Source organism: Sciurus carolinensis, chromosome 2 (assembly GCF_902686445.1).
Source record: "Sciurus carolinensis chromosome 2, mSciCar1.2, whole genome shotgun sequence".
NCBI classification, from domain to species: Eukaryota; Metazoa; Chordata; class Mammalia; order Rodentia; family Sciuridae; genus Sciurus; species Sciurus carolinensis.
Genome location: NC_062214.1, coordinates 17,119 through 38,739, shown reverse-complemented (window position 1 = coordinate 38,739; position 21,621 = coordinate 17,119). Strand labels below are relative to the sequence as shown.

The following is a 21,621-nucleotide window of genomic DNA, read 5'->3' as shown; positions in this document are numbered from 1 at the left end:
ACCGTGACCCTCGCCCCTTTAAGCGCTTTCGCCGTCACCCTTTAAGAGCCCGGTGCGCAGGCGCAGTGCGACCGCGACGCGCGCAGACGCAGAGGCGGCGGCGGATGTTTACGGCGGCCGAGGTCCGAGCGGCGCCCGGCCCGCGGACGCCAGGGACGCGCCCGAGCAGCTGCCGTCGCGGCCCAGACCCGCGGGCCGCCGAGCGCGGAGGTACAGCTGCTGCCGCCCCGGCCCCGCCATTGCAGCCCCGCTGACCTCCGTGGCCTCCCGACGCCCGGCCGTCTCCGGGCCGTCCTCTCCGTCGCCCCGCGCCCTCCCGTCCCCGGGAGCGTTTGCGCCCGGCCGCCCAGGGGTCTGCACACGGCGCGCCCCGCATCACCTTCACTGGGCATCACCTTCCCTCCTCCGCCTTCCCTCCCTCCATCTTCCCTCGGCATCACCTTCCCTCCACCGCCTTCCCTTCATCTTCCCTCGGCAGCACTTTCTTTCCCATCACCTTCCCTTCACCGCCTTCCCTCCATCTTCTTTAGGCATCACCTTCTCTCTCTCCACCTTCCCTCCCTCCACCTTCCCTCCTCCACCTTCCCTCCTCCACCTTCCCTCCCTCCACCTTCCCTCCTCCACCTTCCTTCCTCCACCTTCCCTAGGCATCACCTTCTCTCCCATCACCTTCCCTCCCTCCACCTTCCTCCCTCCACCTTCCCTCCCTCCACCTTCCCTCCCTCCACCTTCCCTCCCTCCACCTTCCCTCCCTCCACCTTCCCTCCTCCACCTTCCCTCCTCCACCTTCCCTCCCTCCACCTTCCCTCCCTCCACCTTCCCTCCTCCACCTTCCCTCCCTCCACCTTCCTCCCTCCACCTTCCCTCCCTCCACCTTCCCTCCCTCCACCTTCCCTCCCTCCACCTTCCCTCCCTCCACCTTCCCTCCCTCCACCTTCCCTAGGCATCACCTTCCCTCCCTCCCCCTTCCCTCCCTCCACCTTCCCTCCCTCCACCTTCCCTCCCTCCACCTTCCCTCCCTCCACCTTCCTCCCTCCACCTTCCCTCCCTCCACCTTCCCTCCTCCACCTTCCTTCCCTCCACCTTCCCAGGCATCACCTTCTCTCCCTCCACCTTCCCTCCCTCCCACCTTCCCTCCCTCCACCTTCTCTCCCATCACCTTCCCTCCCTCCACCTTCCCTCCCTCCACCTTCCTCCCTCCACCTTCCCTCCTCCACCTTCCTTCCCTCCCACCTTCCCTAGGCAGCACCTTCTCTCCCTCCACCTTCCCTCCCTCCACCTTCCCTCCCTCCACCTTCCCTCCCTCCACCTTCCATCCCTCCAACCTTCCCTCCTCCACCTTCCCTCCCTCCACCTTCCCTCCCTCCACCTTCCCTCCCTCCACCTTCCCTCCCTCCACCTTCCCTCCCTCCACCTTCCCTCCCTCCCCCCCCTTCTCTCCTCCATCACCTTCCCTCCCTCCACCTTCCCTCCCTCCACCTGCCCTCCCTCCACCTTCCCTCCTCCACCTTCCTTCCCTCCACCTTCCCTAGGCATCACCTTCTCTCCCTCCACCTTCCCTCCCTCCACCGTCCCCTCCTCCACCTTCTCTCCCATCACCTTCCCTCCTCCACCTTCCTCGCCTCCACCTTCCCTCCCTCCACCTTCCCTCCTCCACCTTCCTTCCCTCCACCTTCCCTAGGCATCACCTTCTCCCCCTCCAACGCTTCCCTCCCTCCACCTTTCCCTCCCCCACCTCCTCCCTCCACCATCCCTCCCTCCCACCTTCCCTCCCTCCACCTTCCCTCCCTCCACCTTCCCTCCCTCCACCTTCCCTCCCTCCACCTTCCCTCCCTCCACCTTCCCTCCCTCCACCTTCCTCCCTCCACCTTCCCTCCTCCACCTTCCCTCCCTCCACCTTCCCTCCCTCCACCTTCCCTCCCTCCACCTTCCCTCCCTCCCTTCCCTCCCTCCACCTTCCTCCTCCACCTTCCTTCCCTCCACCTTCCCTAGGCATCACCTTCCCTCCCTCCACCTTCCCTCCCTCCACCTTCCCTCCCTCCACCTTCCCTCCCTCCACCTTCCCTCCTCCACCTTCCCTCCCTCCACCTTCCCTCCCTCCACCTTCCCTCCTCCACCTTCCTTCCCTCCACCTTCCCTAGGCATCACCTTCTCTCCCTCCACCTTCCCTCCCTCCACCTTCCTTCCCTCCACCTTCTCTCCCATCACCTTCCCTCCCTCCACCTTCCCTCCCTCCACCTTCCCTAGGCATCACCTTCTCTCCCATCACCTTCCTTCCCTCCACCTTCCCTAGGCATCACCTTCTCTCCCTCCACCTTCCCTCCCTCCACCTTCCCTCCCTCCACCTTCCCTCCCTCCACCTTCCCTCCTCCACCTTCCCTCCCTCCACCTTCCCTCCCTCCACCTTCCCTCCTCCACCTTCCTTCCCTCCACCTTCCCTAGCATCACCTTCTCTCCCTCCACCTTCCCTCCCTCCACCTTCCTTCCCTCCACCTTCTCTCCCATCACCTTCCCTCCCTCCACCTTCCCTCCCTCCACCTTCCCTAGGCATCACCTTCTCTCCCCATCACCTTCCTTCCCTCCACCTTCCCTAGGCATCACCTTCTCTCCCTCCACCTTCCCTCCCTCCACCTTCCCTCCCTCCACCTTCCCTCCCTCCACCTTCTCTCCCATCACCTTCTCTCCCTCCACCTTCCCTCCCATCACGTTCCCTCCCATCACCTTCCCTCCTCCACCTTCCTTCCCTCCACCTTCCCTAGGCATCACCTTCTCTCCCTCCACCTTCCCTCCCTCCACCTTCCTTCCCTCCACCTTCTCTCCCATCACCTTCCCTCCCTCCACCTTCCCTCCCTCCACCTTCCCTAGGCATCACCTTCTCCTCCCATCACCTTCCTTCCCTCCACCTTCCCTAGGCATCACCTTCTCTCCCTCCACCTTCCCTCCCTCCACCTTCCCTCCCTCCACCTTCCCTCCCATCACCTTCCCTCCCTCCGCCTTCCCTAGGATTCACCTTTCCTCCCACCACCTTCCCTCCACCTTCCCTCCCATCACCTTCCCTCCCATCACCTTCCCTCTTCCACCTTCCCTCCTCCACCTTCCCTCCCTCCGCCTTTCCTAGGCATCACCTTCCCTGTCATCACCTTCTCTCCCCATGACCTTCCCTCCCCAGTGTCTTCCTTGTCCAGCATCTTTCCTCCCATCATCTCTCTCCTTCACCATCTTCCTTCCTCAGTGCCCCTCCCCAGCACCTTCCTGCCCAGCTTCCTGTCCTGTGGGTTCAGTCTTCCCTGCGTGTGTTAGTTGGGATCTGCTTACTCCAGGCCCACAGCCTGTGCTTTCATAAATAGGACGTGTTTGCAGTATCTCTGAAGCCAGTGGGTAGTGGGCAGTTTGAACAAATTTTACCTGAAACTTTTCAGAGAGTAGAATTGGCCTGAGCTTTGGGAAAAGGTCTCTAAGTAGTGGCAAGGAGAACTTGTCTGGGCTTTGTTACTCCCTTCACATTTGTCATCTGAATATCTGCCCCTTGTTACTCTGTGCCTACAGTGCTTGTCTTTGTTTTATCAGCAGGAATGGCGAAAGCAAATGCACTTGGTAACCTGTCATTCAAGAATGAGGGATGCTGCGATGCCTGTAAAGGCTCAGGAATTGTGGCTGCCCTTCCCTTTGGATGGTGGAATTTTCCCTGGCCCTCTGGCTGGAGTGTTCTGAGATACCAGTCTTCTTCTTCCTTCTTTCCTTCCTTCCTTCCTTCCTTCCTTCCTTCTTTCCTTCCTTCCTTCCTTCCTTCCTTCCTTCTTTCCTTCCTTCCTCTCTTCCTCTTTCTCACCCCCTCCCCCTCCTCCTTTCTCTTTATTTTACTTTTATTTATTTATTTTTTTTACAATTTCGGTTGTTAGAAAGCTTTTCTTATGTGTTAGTAGTATTTGCTCCAACACGGACCACTGGTCAGGCTTTTCTCCATGGATAAGAACTTTTATGAGTTCTGGTTCTGAAGAGGAGAAGCCTGTTTTCCATCTTTCTGCTCTTCATGACGTGTGCTTTTGAGTCCCTGTCCCCAGCTCATCCTCCTCATATTACCCTTAAGAAATCACATTCAGATTGGACCATGGGACCTCCTTGTGTAGACTGCCCAGACCAGTGTGGACCATAATCAGGAACACCCACTCCCATAACCGCAGCTTTGCTTGTGTCAACACAACCTCAGTCACAGACCTCCTGTGGCTTAGCTCAGTGCATCTTCCTCCTACTGGTCACTGCTGGGCAGGGACTGTATTAAGAAATTCAACAAACAGTAAAATACAATCAAGGGCAATATCCTAGAAGTGCTTTTCCATTACTTTGAGAAATTGGTCTTAACTGATGCAGTGGTAGGATTAGGTTTGGTGAGGATGTCTTCAAGTGTGTTGTGGGTGTTTTTGGTGTGTGGTGTCATGACTGATCACATCCATGTCAGCAGTAGCAGAGCTCTTTCCTTAGGAGGGAGTGTTGGGTTACCTGAGAAAGCCAGTAAGAACCCACACCCACTGTACCTGTGGCAGTAGATAAGCTTGCCTGAAGGTTAGCAGGACATTTCAGGTGAAAAGTGTTGCTCTCCTGTTGCATTGGTGTGAAAACAGCTTTGGCCAGAGGGTCCTGGTTTTGACTCCAGCTCCTGCATGCCCTGCTGTATGATAGTGAGCCAGGTGACTGCTCCTCTCCAACTCACTTGTGGGGTCACATCTGGCAGGTGGCACCAGTAGAAAGGAGGTAGCTGTTTTTCTAAATAGCTGTTCTTTGATATGGAATAAACTTTCAATGAGGGAAAAGTCCGGAATGAGCGGTAGGTACTTAGTGAAGAATGAAACCTGCCTAACATAGAGTTCGCACTCTCTCATAAAGATAAAACAGCAGCGTCAAGGTTAGAGTGACAGCATCATGCACAGGCTTTGAGTAAAGAGGTGCTTTTCCTGACTTGACACTTGTAGGATATACGGCTTTCTAAATAGGCCATTAAGAATCCAGATGCATGACTGCATTGTTAACAGTGACCTGAATTGTAAGATGACTGCTAGGCTAGATAGGGGTGTTGCTTCAGAACGAAGCAGCTCATCCAGGATCAACCCTGAATGTTGGCACTTAATCCCCGTTGAAGTCGACCAGCCTGGCTGTCGTGGAGTGATTCTGAAACAGCTTGCAGTGGAGCTGACATGTAGTGTTTGCATCGTGATTGAAGTCTCATGTTCAGCCCTCAGATATTGATCATGGAGACTGGTAAATAGAAGAGATGCAGTTTGTTCACCTGCTGTGAGAAACTGGAGATTCATACAGGTAGTGTTGTTTTCATTCAGCTAACGGCTTCTGCCACGTTTACCCGTTCTCTGTCCCAGTGTTTCCTCGCTGCCATCATTCTGCATGTGGAGACCCACAGGACTGAGGAGAAGCACTGCAGAGTGGTTGGGTTTGTCTTCCTGCCGTGGACTTTTCCCAGCAGTTGCACCAGAGCCACTATCTTGTGTGAAGTAAAGCTTTGGCCTTGGAAAGTTGCCTGGGGCCAGGATAAGCTGTGTTTCAGGAGGAGTCAGAGCTCTTCAGGTGAAAGAGCATTTCCCTGTGCAGTAGATGGGGGTTCAAAGATGACAGGCAGGTGAGGCACATTTTCCTCTCTGAAGGCAATTTGGGAGAAAGTAAGAAACCACTTGGGAAGAGCTGCAGAGTTGCGTGGCACTTCAGAAGTGGGTGTGGGGTCGTTCTGGTAGCTGCTGATCCTGTTCCCTAGCTTCAGCTTTGAAGCTCATTTTGTGTTTGTTACAATAAGGTGTTTGCCACAATGTATTCTGTTTGGGAAGATAATGTGGTTGATGTTTTCTCCAAAACTTGAACATCAAAATAACCAAATGAACACGTTGGATGGCCTTGACTTAGGTTGGTCTTTTTGTGTGTAGAGGTGTAGAATTATCAGATAAAATTTAGGGCACCACTTAAATTTGAATTTCAGATAAAAATCAAATAATTTTTTAGTATTGGTGGTCTGACTTTCTAACTGAATTGGGCTTTTCTTCTAAATCTGGTATCTTTGGAGGATGGGGTAGTTGACAAAAGATATTCCATCTGTATTATTTTCAGAGTTCAGAATTTGAATTTAGTGTATTTAGAACTTTTATTGTTTTGCTCTTATCTCTAATGTAAATAATTTTTTCAATTTTGGTTCTAGTCTTGCCTGAGTGTAATTCTGAACATGGGCGGTGCTGTGAGTGCTGGAGAGGACAACGATGAGCTGATCGATAATCTGAAGGAAGCGCAGTATATCCGGACGGAACTGGTAGAGCAGCTTTCCGAGCTATCGATCGTGCAGATTATTATCTTGAAGAGTTTAAAGAAAATGCCTACAAGGACTTGGCATGGAAACATTGGAACATTCACCTCTCGCTCCGTGCATCTACTCAGAGGTGATGGAGGCCCTGGATCTGCAGCCCGGGCTCTCGTTTCTGAACCTGGGTAGTGGCACTGGCTACCTCAGCTCCATGGTGGGCCTCATCTAGGTGAGCATGGAGGAGAGTGTGCAACTCCCCGGATCAGTGCCTGAGATCGCTCTCCTTGGGCAGAAAATATCAGCCAGCTGCATGTCCTACGAGAGACCTGGCCTCCCCGAAGTTGCCAGAAGTGTTGTCACTGGGTGGTGGGTGACCAGATGACATGCACCTGTGAATCCCGAGTTCTTAGGGCCTCTCTCCTGTCCCTTCTGACTTGCAGCCTGCAGTCTGCCAAGGCTGATGCACCCCAGGAAAGAAGGGTAGATCCTGACCTTGTGATTTCTTGCCTTGACCACCAGTGTTCCCTTTTCTCTTTTCCACTGAGGGTCATAATGTTCTTGGTAGTTTAAGTTCTCCAAGCAGTTTCTATTTGTTTTGTTATTTAATACTAAAAGAGTAATACCTGTAAGTTTATGTACTTCTAAATAAATTTAGGAATGGAAGCAGTTTCACAGGTTATCTTACTTGAAGCAGTTTAGCTTGTTTCCCAAACATGTGATAATGGTGTGAGAATAAGGCCATTTCTAATATTGATAGCGGTGGGGTCAGATCCAAGGACTATTAAATGTTTGCTTTGTGTAAAATGCTACACTGGGGGAAAGACGTGTGCTCTGACTCTGAGTGAGGTGGGGTGTGTTTCCCAGGGGATGGGAAGGAGTGGCTCTGTGCTGTGAGAGATGGGCTGAAGGGGAACTGGGCTGGACTGCTGCTGCAAGCAGGGTGGAGACCCTGAATGGGGCCGGCATGGCGTGGATGCAGTTGGTATTTCTTGATATTGGATTTGACCACTTTTGCTGTTGGACCGGTTATGGTTGTGAACAAAAAACAGGAATGTCCATAGTGTAGTCCCAGCTACTCAGGAGGCTAAGAAAGTGGGGTCCCTTGAGCCCAGGAATTTGCAACCAACCTGGGCAATGCAGCAAGACTTTTCAAAACAAAACAAGGATGTTCACAGGGCCTAATTATTTGCAGTGTGGAATTCTGAATATTGAGAACGGCTTACGAGTCGAGGAGAACTCATCCCCATGTATGTCAGAGTCCCCACTTTTTGTAATTGTTGTCAATCTAGAGAACCCTAAGTCAATTGATATTTTGTGGATATGGAATAAAAATTTTGTATTCTTTTTTAGGTTGGTGAACTTTGGAATTTGGTGAAGTTTTGAGACTGGTCACTTGGCTCTAGGCTATAGATTGTTGTCTTCAACTTTTAAAATGTGTACGTTGACCTCAATTGTTTTTCGTTGAGACTGCTATGGTGCCATGCTTTGAGAGCACAGTGTCCAGATAATTATCGTTTTAAACCTGCCTGTGGTCTCCTTCCTCATAGCAGAACAATCGGAAGAACCTTGGCTAAATTGGTGTTTTTGGGAAGTAGATTTCAAAACTGGTTAGATTAGAAATGCTATTGACAGGAGGAGCTACCTGGGAAGACTGACTAGAGAGCCTGGGCTGGCCCTGCTGCTCAGGATGCCCTAGAGGAGATGAAGAGAGTGCCTGCAGCTTGACGCTGTACCCCTGGACACCCTAGATACTGTTGCTTCTCCTTTTCCGTGTCCCCTGGGTGCTAGGAATTGCACTTGAGGTCTGCAGGAAGAGCATGTTTCTTCTACTGTGGTGGGTGTGGGTGAAGCAACTCTGGGGTGTGCTCTTAGCTCAGGACATCTTGTCCATCTGCATCCAGATGCCCGACTTGTTGGCCTTTTGCCACCTCACACATCTCACTCCAGAGATCAGACCTTGTTGATCTTCCTGTGAACACTAGGTCTGGGTCTCCTTGGTGCAGAGGCCCTCCCGACCCCACTGCCTTCCCCTGGTTCTCCCATCTCACCTGCCTTGCTGTTCTGCAGGCTTCTCTCCTCTTGGCCAGAGTTTTCCTTCACTTCTGTCTTACCAGCGAGGGCTGTGTGGTGGTTCACGAGCTAACCTGCCTGAAGGAAGTACTTGTATGTGGGAGCTGCTCTGCTGGTGGGAGGCGGGGCTTGCAGTACGACTACTGCATGCATGTCCTGTGTCCTGCGGCAACCCCCTGCCCACCACATCGTGCTTCTCTGCTAGTGGAGGGACTCGTAGTGCTGTTTGAGAGTGAACTGCATGCCCCATAGTCACTAGTAGATAGAAGAAACTAGTGTTTTGTAAAATTTTCTTTTTGGAGGTGGGGTGTTGCTGTGTTGCCCAGGTTGGTCTATAACTTGTGGGCTTAAGGGATCCTCCTGCCTCTGCTTCCCAAGGGCTGGGAATTCAGGCCTAGTGAGTGACGGTGAAGTTGGGGGTTAATGAGAAAAAGATGGGGTCAAGTGTACCCAAGCTAGAATAACGCGGATTCAGGTCAGTGAGCTGGCAAGGGTCTTAAAATTTGAAATACTTTGAGGTTTGATGTAACTAGCAAACAGAGTACTTCTCAGGATGAGGGAATGTTTTAGCAGCAGCTAAACCTGTGTGAGAGGTGCTAAGAGAAAAGAGTAGAGGCTTGTGTTTAAAGCGGGGCAGGGAGGCTTGGTCTTGGGTAGGGGTTGTCCAGATGTATCCAGGAGCCAAAGTGCAGATGTGGGGTGCATAGACAGTCGCATAGATATTCATCGATATTTCTGTTGGACTGTGGGTTTGAGTGCCATACTGTGACTGTACTGTGTATGTCTAGTAATAAAATCCTTACATGCCCTGTTGGTTTGCTAATGCTGAGTTTTAGGGAAGGAACAAGGTGAAGTGTTGAGTTTGGTGAACTCCTACACCAAATCCCCTCCAAGTAAGCACCACCCAGAACTAAGTGCAGAGAAGCTGCTTGCACCCTGCCCTCATGCTCTGTCCTCCATTGCATCGTTGAACTGAGCTTGGGTTGAAGTTGGTGTAGAGAGATGGAAGCTGCTTAGAGGCATGTTTACAGGAGGGAATGGCTTTCCTCATCACATGGGCTTGTGAATGGCCTCACAGTTTTATTGCAAATTATGGACACATAGCCAGAAATGGTGGGGCATTCCTGTAGTCCCGTCAACTCAGGAGGCTGAGGCAGGGGATTGCAAGTTCAAGGCCAGACTGGGCAACCTAACCAGACTCTGTCTCAAAAACTAAAATAAAAAGAGCTGGAGGGTGTGGCTCAGTGCTGCCTGCGTGCACAGACCCTGTGTTCTCTCTCCAGTACTGCAGGAAGCACACAGACAAACAAATAAATGTATGGATACGTTTCCTGTGATGTAAGAAAGTCTCATTTGATTATAGTTTATTCTAATGATAATTAAAGCCTGTTTTGTGAGAATTATTTAGATTGCCTGTGTCTAAGTGTTTTGGGGGACCTGTTAGTGGGAAAACAGAATTGCCCTAACTGCTGCCTCTGGACAAGCACAGCTGAGGCCTCTGTCAGTCCCATTTGCTTGTTTACCTTGCTTCTGTAATTCAGTAGGAAGACCCTGAGCTCTTGGCTCTTTTGATTTTTGTTTTTTCATTTTTCAATGATTCTTAAGAGCAAAGAGACCTGAGTATCACAACAAATACTGTTATGAGTGGGGCTGCCATACACATCCAAAGAGTGGCTCGAGGAGTTCAGACCTGCCTGTGAGCCAAGATACCAAACCCTTTAGATTTTTGCTGGATGTGGTACCCACACCTGTCCTCCCAGTGACTTGGGAGGCTGAGGCAGGAGGATCGCAAGTTCCAGGCCATTCGAGGTAATTTAGCAAGCCCCTGTCTCGAAATAAAAAGGACTGTGCTGTGGCTCAGTGGTAGAGTGTTCCTGAATTTAATCCCCGGTAAAAAACAAAAAACCAAAATCTTGTAGGTTTCTGTATAATACGTGCTAAATTAGATATGTTGTAATTAATAAAGTAGAAAAAACAAGCATTCTAGTTCTAAAAGCTTTTTTATTCTGAAACCTTTAGGTCCTTTTGGTGTGAACCATGGGGTGGAACTTCATTCAGACGTTATAGAGTATGCAAAGCAGAAACTGGACTTCTTCATCAGAACGAGTGATAGCTTCGACAAGTACGTCAGACTCTAGAGGGTGTGACTGAGAACTTAAGCTTTGATCAGACAGAAGTTGGCTTGAGTGTGCACCTGCAGGCAACGTGCCTGTTGCCATGTTTGGGTGATCCCAGGTCATCTGTGTGTCTCTTCTGATTGTTCTGTAAGGACTTTAGGTTTTCTGATTCCTGTGTAAAGGCCATTTTTCACTAATAGAAGAAAACAAAAATTTTGTTTTGCTGAATTTTCATGTTTCCAATATAAATAACTTTTTATCACTGAATTGTTTCTACAATACAACTGTTTTGTCTCTAAACAGTTTATCTAACTTCTTTTTGCCAGTTTAAGATAAGGCATAGAAGTTCTTATTTTAGGAATTAGAATTTTTTAGGGAAATGGTTGCTTTTCCCTTCTGTCCCTTGTCAAGCTGACTTCGACTGCAGGTCACTTTAAACTTGGAAGCCTGCTTGTGGTGTTCACTCGCACTGTGTGGGTTTTGGAATTGTGGCTTCAGCTCCCCATTGCAGTGCTCTGGGTTTTATCTTGAACCATAACCCGTGGTCAGTATGAATTTTCTGTGTGGTCTTGTTTCAGTGTGGTACATTTGGTTACAGAATGTGTGTTTTTTCTTAGGTTCGACTTCTGCGAGCCCTCCTTTGTTACTGGCAATTGCCTGGAGATTTCCCCAGATTGTTCTCAGTACGATCGTGTGTACTGTGGGGCTGGCGTGCAGAAGGAGCATGAAGAGTACATGAAGAGTCTTTCTCAAGGTTGGAGGAATTCTGGTCATGCCCCTGGAAGAGAAGGTCAGGCTCCCTGCCGCTGATGTTTTGTGCCCTGTTGGCCAAGGTCTCCTCCACGTTTTATGTGGATTTACCCTAGTAACGGCTTCCACCAACTCATGAGCTGGGAGGCAGGCAGCACAGGTGTGGTGTTGGGCAGCTCTGGCTCAGGCATGTGGCCCTCCCTCTTCCTGTCTTGCTCTCTTCCTCTCTCTCCTGCCTCTCACTCCTTTTCTCCCTCCTCTCTCCTTCCCTTTTCTTCTCCGTTCTTCCTCACCCTAGCTGTTCTAATTGTTATTACAATTGTTCTAATGCCAGAATTACTATTTATAAAATCATTAGAATGATGTCATTTTGTTAGTCAGGTGTGAATTGGTTATCAGGAGATTTCTGTCAGTTACAAAGAGGCAGGAAAAATAGAAACGCTAAAAATTAGGAGATTGTGTACTTCTGTGCAGTTTTTAAATATTAGCATTTATTTTGTTCCATAAGTAATACTCATTTAGGAAATCCAGAAAATATGAACATTAAGAACTGCTCATTGTCCTTAACTTAATGACTATTAGCATATGATTCTTGTAATACTTTTATTTTACTTATTTGTTTTTTTTTGGTATTGGGAATTGAACCCAGGGGCTTTGCCACTGAGCTACATTTCCAGCCCTATTTAATTTTGAGACTTGAGTCTCAGGTCTTGCTAGGTTGCTGAGGGTCTGGCTAACTTGGTGAGGCTGGCCTTAGACTTTTGATCCTCCTCTTTCAGCCTCCCAAGTTACTGGGATCACAGGTGTGTGCCACTGCACCTGACCTTGTAATTCTTTTAATCTGTTCTTCTCCCTTTTTGAAAAGATTATTGAACATAGTGGTTTACAACTGACATTGTTTTACCTATCAGAGTCCAAGACTGTGATTTTAAGTCATCCATTATTCGATGACATTTTGGTGCCTACACAATCACCTGTTGAGCTCTTATTACTGGCTATTATTTGCAAGCATTAGGTGGTGTGTACAGTCTTGCTGTTACTCTTTATCATAAAGACATTAACGAGGTCCCTAAATTTAAAAAAAACTAAATATTTTAGTATGTATCTGCAAAAGATAAATGCTCTGTTTTTAAAAAAAAACATTGTTATAAGACTATTTGTAACACTAATATCGAGTAGCCATTGTAACTTGTTAATATCTTCAAATTCCCAATTCATGTTCATATTTTCCTTATTGACTGAGAAATTCCTTCAGTAGCTTGTTTGAAAGGGGATCGTGTTTAAGGCTGGTGCGATGTCTTTGGTTGGTTACTTCTCTGAAGTGCTTTCAGGTCTAGAGGTTCTTGTATCTTTGCTCTTTTTTTTTTTTTTTTTTGGCAGCTTATTTGTTCAAGGACTGGCTGTCATGTCCTGTAGAATTTCCTGCAGTCTGGATTTTGCAGGTTACCTCCTCTGCCTCTCTATTTTCTGTTGCTGGTTTGATCTAGATACTTGATTAGATGATGTTTGATATATTTTGGGGAGGAGGGTACAGGAATATCTGCCAGGTATTGAATATGCAGTCATGTTTGGTACCCGTAGGGATTGGGTCCAGGACCCTTCTCTGTGCCCAGGATGCCCCATCTGCAGATGCTCAGATCTCTCATAAAATCATGTGTTAAATTATTGGCATATAGATGGTGTGTGTCCTCTGGTCACAATACCTGATACAATGTAAATGCCTTGTAAATAGTTGTATACTGTATTGTTTAGGGAATAATGTCAAGAAAACAATCTGTACATGTTTAGTACACACTGTTTCCCGGAGTATTTTTGATATATGGTTGGTTGAATTTGTGGATACCTAAGCCTTGTATACAGAGGGCAACTTGACTTCCATGTGTAGGCACATCAGGCCTATTTTTTTTTCCTGATGCTTATGGCCATGATTGTGGACCCTTGGATTCTATCATTTCTTCTTTATTTAGTAGGTAGTATACTTCTATGAAGAGAAAACCTCTCATTACTAATTTGGTTCCCCTGAGATAAGTTTCTAGAAGAGAGGATGCATTTTGATTTTAAATCTTCATTTATAAATTCTCTCAATAATTTGATTCTCTGTCTGCCAAATGTGGTGATCACTGAGCTCTTGCTTGTGTTTCACCATTTATGAATTCCTGGATTTAAGCAGGCCTCGTGTTTTAACCCTGGTGTGATTCTTGCCCTGTCGTTGGCCAGATCCACCCTCTACAGTCTGTCATAGCTTTGCTGCTTCCTGGTAAGAGAAGGTGTTCCAGACTCAGTTTTTATATTTTTGACCTGAGAGTTGCGTGTTAGTGGGGTTGCTGTATAGAGGCCACAGCTGGGCCCAGGGCCCTTGGCACTGGGTCTGTGTGCGCAGGGACCCGTGGCCAGGCTGTCTGCTTGAGTGTGGAGATTGTGCCAAGCATTCGCACTGGCAGCCTCCAGGCAGGTGTCAGGATCGGGTGCAGTTTTGGCCACAGTGCCACCCTTTTCTCTGCAGCTGGCCTGCCTGTGGTGACAGTGCCATCCAGACCAGTTCAGACCTGTTGGGGTTCTTACTGTCCCCCTGCCCCACCCAGGGCCAGGGCCCAAGCTCAGGGTCTTCCACATGCCAGTCAAGTGCTCTGCCACTGAGCTGCACCCCAGCTGAGGTTTTACTTCTTTTTGACTTTTCTGCCCTTCAGTCCCACTCGGCATGTGCTGTCCAGTTAGTTTCAAAGTCACCTGGATTTCTGCTTCTCAGTAGGTTACACCATCAACCTAATGCACAGCTCACTCCTTTCCCTTCAGTTTCTAGGGCTTGCCATTCTAGGTGTGTGCTTCGTGAAGGGTTTACGAGGCTCTAAAGTCTACAGGGAATTTTTTTCCTGTGCTTGTCCCTCTGTTCCCTTGCCTGTAGTGACCACTGTTTGGTGTACTTTTAGTGCATCTCTTTGCTTAAAAATGTCTGCAGGCAAACCTCTTCCTACCTCCCTCAGTGCTTCCACTGTCTGCCCACCTGGCCATCTGTGATAAGGGTTTGTAGTTTTTTTTTTTCTTTGTAGGTTTCATACCTACATTTTATTGTTTATTCCTAAGTATCTGGTGTTCACTGTATCTAGAAATCCTTTCCCCTCCTGTTGTTTATTTTTAAGACCTTTCTCTGGTACAGAATGAATGTGGTTAGTGATGGCAGTTTGGTTCACTCATCCTCTGCTGTCACTGACAGTGCTCCCAGGAAGGCCTGTGTGTCTTTCTCTTTGTGATTGTTCTTATGTCTTCTCCAGGTACAACCTCACAAGCAGAAGTGCCTACTCAGAGCTGTGTGCCGTAAGCTTCACCCCTTGAGACAGTGCCCACAGCACAGTGGGAGCGCCGTGTGCTGTCCAGCTGCCGCCTCCGTGGCTGCTGCTGCTTCTGAGGGCTGCATTGTGTGAGGGCTTGGGCCCCAGTCGCCTCTGCTCTTCCACTCAGTGTTGTGAATGTCTCTACTTACTCAGGAGTTAGAACTCTGTGTTGTGCTACAAAAATGCACTCAAGTTTTGATTGGAATCATTTTATCTTCAGATAATTTTGAGGATTGTGTACATAGTTATAATATTTATAATATTTCATCTGTTCACCTAGAATATGACATGGGGATTTATAGTTTTATTTAAGGTCTCACATTTATTGATTATATTTAAATATTTGATGTTCATTATAGCTAGACTTTTTTTTATTAATTGTTAAAAATATTAAAAAATGGGGCTGCAGTTGAAAGCTCAGTGGAAGAGCACTTGCCTAGCATGTCTGAGGCACTGGGTTCAATCCTTAGCACCACATAAAATAAATAAACAAAATAAAGGTATTATGTTCATCTGCAACTAAAAAAATTTTTTAAAATGTTTTTGCTAGTATATAATAAAATAATTGTTGATATTTATAGTACATGGCTGCTTAACCCTTTTATAGGATTTGCCAGCTTAGATATTTTTAAAAGACTAACATCTAATCTTAGCATGATTAAAAATAGTACTGTGACCTGTTTAGGCTGTTTGGAAACTGGCCTAGGCACGTGGCAGCCGTGCTGTGTGATTGGGTTCTCTGGTCCTTATCCTCTGACTGAGAAGAAATGTCTTGATGACCCACTCTGCAGTGTATCCCCACCAAATTCCTGTGCACTCTGGGGGCCATCAGGAATTCCTCCAGAAGGAGCAGGGTAACCCCAGGTGTTCAGAATGACGTGGAAAAGTGCAGAGAGAGTCCAAGTGCAGCAGTGCCTGCCTTGGCTTTCCCTGTACCCAGTGTGGCCAGGATTCGGATCAGACGTGGCTGGGCTGGGGTGGGGGTTGTGCATTTTCAGTTACTTTTCCTGAAGTCAGCCCCTCTCCGACCTTGAAGAGCCGAAGAAAGCTGTCTTATGAGAATCCCCAATGTTCTGATCTTCAGTCATTTCCTCCTATTGTCCTTTCTGTAGTTGTCTGTCATAGATACTTCCTGTAAAGAGGTATGACTAGAGCCTTGGGTATATTCCATCTTAAGACTTTTTCTAGGAATACTTGTGAGTTGTACTCATGCTGTACCATGTTAGGGTCCATGTAGTCGGGCAGTTTTATTTTAGTGTATCTCTGTATCTTAGATTTTATTTGTAAGAATGATTGCACTTACAAACTATCTAGTAACCAAATCTTTTGGATATTCTCATTTTGTCTTGGGATAGTTGACCAAGATAACACGCATAGGCCCTTCTGCTTGGGAAACCAAAAGATTCTGGCTGTTTCCTTCGCTCCTCTGGTCCAGCCCTGCCACTCGGAGTCAGGAAAGTCCAGACTTTGTCCAGCTACGTGAGTAAATGCACCGTACTTGTCTTATAGATCTTTTAATCTCATTAGAATTCAAAAAGAAACAAGATTTATAAGGAAATTGGATGTTCACCCCCCTCTGAAACTTTAAAATTGTACAGGGAATTTTAGGTATTTAAAAATTGTAACCTATTTGTAGTCCATCTTGGGTTATTTTAGCCTTCTTTTAAATCTAGCATTGGGAGTAGTGGCTCTCAGAAAGGGAGCTGGTCCTGCCTTGTGGCGACTCAGACCATTTGACTACCTACTGGGAGAGTGGTGGATGAAGAGTGTTCCTGCTCCTCTGCCTTGTGGGTGGGGTTTGCTGTGGAGCCCTGCACTGAGCCTCTGCATTTCCCTCCTTCTGGTGCAGAGAGGGAGGGGCTGGCACCAGAGCAGCATTTGTTCTAAGATTTTATGGTTTAAACAGTTCACACAGAAATGAGAGTTCCAGTTGATTTGATTTAAAAAAAAAAAGAGAGAAAGTATCATACATAGTCGCAATATCCAAAGACTGTACGCTTTAGTGAATTCCTTCCAGAAATGCTTTTCAGATTGAGAGGAATCATTTATCAAATAATCATGCTTTCTAGTCCTATGACATAGGTTAGTCTTTGAAATCTGAAAATAAGCAATGGTGAAAGCAACAATAGAAGGGGCTTAGAGGGACCAGGGAAGGTTGGATAGAAGGTGGTGGTTGTGCTTGGTCTTGAGGTGAAAGGAATTCCTAAAGAGAGGAGGAGGGGAGGAAAGGTCTTAGCAGAAGCAGGGCAAAGTTAAATGTGCACATTGCCAGTGTTGTTGAAATTGGGGTGTTCAGGAGAAGCTGGACTGGTGTGTAGGCTCCATCTGAGTTTGCTGTGTGGCTATGGAGGGCTACCAGATGTTCAGGTGCAGCACGTTGCCTGCAGAGGGGAGTCTGTTAGATGCACATTCTGGAGAACCTGGTGTGAAAACTTCTCAGCAGACACTGCCCTTGGTAAGGGAGTGTGTGGCGTCAAGAGCCAGAGCAGAGTTTGGGAAGACAAGGGTTCTTTTGGAGTTTTAGACTTTTTGTGGGTCTTCTTGTGTGAGGTTGGATCAGGCTTGGATAATAGTCCTGATGGCAAGTTGGCTGCCCTGAGATGCTTGTTCTGTGGGGAGGCTTTCAGAGCCAGTGCTGTTGGTGCACAGTCACCTGATGCTGCTTAGGCCTCCCAAAGTGAACAGTCAAGATCCTCAGAGCTTCTGTCTTCCTGGGTCAGAGATTCCTAGATGAGTAAAGCCGATGGAGACAGTGGGTAGGCAACTGGTGAGGACAAAGCCAGTGCATCCTGAGGGTGTATAGCTTAGACATGCCCACGTGGGTCCTCTCTTAGGCACGTGCGTGAGCAGGCAGACTGGAAGCCAGACCCAGACAGGCTGCTCTTGGTCTCTGTAGTGGAAAAGGTTCAGGGATACAGGCCTTTCTGAGGAAGACATTGGAGCCCGAGTTGTCCCTGGTCTGTTGTGTCTGTCTGTTGGGCCTGGACTAGAACCTGGGGAGCTGGTCTCTGTTATGTAAGGCCAGAGTGGGGACACACAGGCACGCCAGGAAGGGAGTGGAGTGGACACTGGGATGGCAGGAGGAGGGGCTATGACCTAGGGACAGCTGTCCCTGTGGTGTCTAGGGAGCCAGTTGGTTATAAGAGCCCTGTGTGCTGCCGTGCCTCTCACCTCCGTGACAGCGTCACTCTGCTCTGGTGGCTGGCCAGATGCTCTTTTTCCTTGCTGTGTTCTGGGGATTTTGTTTTTCCTCCACTTTAATAAAAAATTCGCATTTACCTACTTTAACTAGAAAAGGAACAAATACTCAGTTTGTAAGTTGCTAGAACAGTGTTAAAATAGATGGAAGAATGTTAGCTCTGCTGTGTAACCCTGCAGGGGTTAATTCGTGAATGATCTCAGTAAAGGGTGACAGCTCGTCAGTTAATTCTGCCAGCAACACCGCCTTCCTCCCCTTTTCATTGTTAAGAGTCATTGTATCTGAACATGCTTTGGGAGAGCCCGGAATGCAGACTGGAGCACTGATCAACACTGCCCAGCACGCCTCTCCCCTTGTCTAGCGCTGTGATGGCCAGTGAGCTGAGGTACGGTTAGGCTTGCCCCATCAGGCTGTGGTGCTGGCTCAGACCCTCTTGCCCTCTTGCTCTTTGCAGCGCCACTGGCTGTTCGCAGCCTGCAGGACTTGGCCCGCATCGCCATCCGGGGCACCATCAAGAAGGTCATTCATCAGGAAGCGGCTAGCAGAAGCGGAAGGGGACTGAAGAACACGCCTCGGTGTAAACGAAGGAGGGTCCGCCGCCGTAGAATGGAAACAATCGTATTTTTGGACAAAGAGGTCTTTGCCAGTCGTATTTCCAACCCCTCTGATGACAACAGTTGTGAAGACTTGGAAGAAGAGCGGCGGGAAGAAGAGAAGACCCTGCCGGAAACCAAGCCGGACCCCCCGGTGAACTTCCTACGCCAGAAAGTCCTGAGCCTCCCTCTGCCAGACCCCCTGAAATACTACCTGCTTTATTACAGAGAAAAATAAACTTCTGTTTGAAGGGGGAAGCGAGGAAGAGCCGACCGGAGTCGATTGTGCTGCCCGAGGTGTCTCCTGGGAGCAGATGCCTGGGAAAGGACTGCTGTGCTCATCCATGTCGTAGTTTTCTTTTTCTTTGTGTCTCTGAAGTTCTGATTCAATGCTGTGATTTCTTTAACATGATCTGACAGGACGTATGCTGCATAGAAGAGTGTTTTCCTCAAGTTGGGAGGCGTGGTCCAGCTCTGCTGAAACCCTAACCTGCAGCAGAGATGGTTCTGTGACTATCGCCCAGGGCAGGTCCACGCACACACCTCAAGGTGCCCAGAAGCAGACACCGCCTATGGGAGGTGAAGCTCAACTGTAAATACATGAAATCTTTTCTTGGTGTGATGCACCACTGCCCAGGTTTGAATTTTATGGTATTGGCCTCTTAATTACTGGCACTGAGTCCCACTGAACTTTAGTTTTCTAGAGGGGAGACATTGAAACACCCTCCCTCATTTTAATCACCTTAATTAAATCTCATGTGAGTTGTCAACTGTGATTTTTGGAAGGAAAAATTGTGTGTGGGGGAGGAGGAATAAAAACATCAGGCTGCCAGATGTCTTTCAGAAATTTCAAAAGACTTCTAAGCAGTCTTTTCCTGAACCTTTTGCTACCTAAATTGTAAAGAACCACTGTCACGTGATTTCCTGAAGCACACCCTGAAAACAAAGCAAACTCTTTATTTACATGTGTAAGTAATACACCAGTCGCTTCTGCCCTGCCTTAGGGATGACGGCTTACCTCACTTTAGAGACCATAAGAGGTTTCAGGGTGTTGGCTTGCCCAGTCCTCAGCAGGTGGAAAGCAGACGAGGGAGCGTGGTCGATGGCCTGTGCAGTTCAGCTTCAGTCTGCTCGCTAGCTCTCTCTGATCACATTAGAGTATTGATTCATAGATTTATCTTTTATAATTCCAGAGAAAAAGAGATTTGTTAGTTTTGTAAATTTTCTTAACAGATGTATGTATTTTGGTAGCTCCATTGGGTTAGAACAGTTTAGCTCAGTGATTTGTGAGATCCACCTTCTCTAGGCCTTGTGTTTTGAGCGCTTTCTATCAAGTTGTGGGTCTAGCAGTCAGAGGGCAAAATGATTTGAAGTTACTGATTCCATTGCTGATTCCAAAACATTGGCTCTTGTTAAAGAATTTTTTTTTTTTTTAATCCAAAGAAGAGACTAGTGTAAACTGTTAATAATGAGCGCATGTGCTGACGTAGAGTCGAGTGCCCACGTGTTGGTTTGCCTTCCTGGGCGTGAGCTGACTCACAGGGCAGCCTTCGCTGTTTCTGTGGGTGTTGCAGCTTGACTGGTTATTTTGGATCTTTCCTGCTTTTGATTTTTACCACAATACAGTCTGCATGCGTAGCTGGGAAAACATATATTGCCCTAGATTGGTAAATATACACTAGTTAAGGAAAGTTAGTTCATAGTTTTTACCTGCCTTTAAACTCAAAACCAGGCTTGTTTGTTTCAGAGAGAAATGCATGATTTAAGTTTACTTGCTGATACTTTGTAGTTTGCAGATCCTGTTGACATTATTCTCATTGATGTATAGACTTCTGTGTTACATGGAAATCTTGGATATAATATTAAATGAATGATACCTGTCAAGTGTTACATTAGGTGACTTGGCTGATTTTTTTCCCCCTATAATTATATATGGAGTGCATTATTTTAAAGCCACATTTGCCTTTTTTGCTAGATTATAAAAACGACTATAATACGTAAGACATGTTTCCCCTCTATATGTTAAACTTTTTCTAGCATTTTCTATTTACATGTTGTCGGTTTGTGATTTTTAAACCAGAATTCAATTAAAAATATAGTTGTAACATATGTGAGAAATAGGTTGGTGTAAAGGAAAATTGTAAGTAAGTTTTCTTAAGCACCTTACACAGAATTCAGCCCCACACACTTTGTTTCAGAGGTACCGTCCTGTGGCTGTGCTCAGCCAGGTGGTGCCATCACGTCCTGATGGCCCTTTACTGTTAAGGTGTGTGTTTTCACGTTATCTTGAAAAGTGGTAAAAGCCATAGATCTGTGCACAAGTACGTAATACGAGAGTCAGCATGTATGTAAAGATCCTTTCTCCAGCCTGGAACTTATGAGGAAAAATCTAAGAAATCTGAAACATCGATTTTAATGAGCTGACATACATGAATAAAAACAGTGAATAATAAAGGTAGTTATGATGTTTTACTCTCAGCATTGCTTCTGTGTTCTGTGTGGGATTTAAATTCTTGACTGCATTCTTTTTTTAAAAAAAAAAATCTCAAAAAATACAGCTTTCCTCCTCATTAACATGTGTTTCCTCTCACTGGGTACTTGGACTGCTTGGTTCTGCAGCATTTGTAGTAGATGTAGGGAAGGCCAGCCATTGTTCCTAACTAATAAATGAACAGGCAGCTTGAAAAGTACTTTGAAGAGTGTCTGTCTGACACAATGTTCCCATGTTCTGAGGATGTTGAAGGAAGTCATGTGTCTTAAAGTACGGGGAAGTTTTTATTATTTGCTTCAATTGGTGCAGTCCATATAAAATTTTATATTTGTATGTAAATATTTGTCTGTGCCATGTGGAAGTTGTATGCCAGGAAGACAAAATCTGATTTCAGAGACTTACATGAGAAACATAAAAATATAAAGAATTAGTGAACCGAATGGATCCAGGGGTCTGAACTTAAGGTACAAGCAGGAATGGACTGAATGATGTGGTGGAAACCAGACAGGTAGGGAGCATTGGGAATCTAGCTCCACGAAAGCCACAAAAAGGTGGGAAAAAGTCCCCCACTTTAAATATTGGGGATCTGATCAAGGGGCAGGACCCAGGAGAGAGCACTGAAGTAATTACAGGAAGAACAGTTTTGCTTGCTGGCCTTGAGTGGGGTCAGGGGTTGAGGGTCAGGGTCAACATTAAGGTCAGGATCAAGGGTTCGGACTGGAGGAGGTGTGAGAGGTGGGGTTTGTCCAGCTCTGTGCTTTCTGGGCTCCAGAAGCAGCA

At 47.4% G+C, this 21,621-nt stretch overlaps 1 protein-coding gene across 1 annotated transcript; it reads left to right on the top strand.

The window, feature by feature from the left end:
• The first annotated feature begins 6,217 nt into the window (after positions 1 to 6,217).
• On the top strand, positions 6,218 to 20,828 carry Pcmtd2 (protein-L-isoaspartate (D-aspartate) O-methyltransferase domain containing 2). The gene is given in 10 exon segments (XM_053743351.1): positions 6,218 to 6,308; positions 6,311 to 6,403; positions 6,406 to 6,517; positions 10,377 to 10,484; positions 11,097 to 11,226; positions 11,228 to 11,269; positions 15,914 to 15,953; positions 15,956 to 16,026; positions 16,028 to 16,037; positions 18,212 to 20,828. Coding segments are annotated over 10 exon segments (1,074 nt in total). The 3' UTR covers positions 18,589 to 20,828.
• Positions 20,829 to 21,621: the final 793 nt, after the last annotated feature.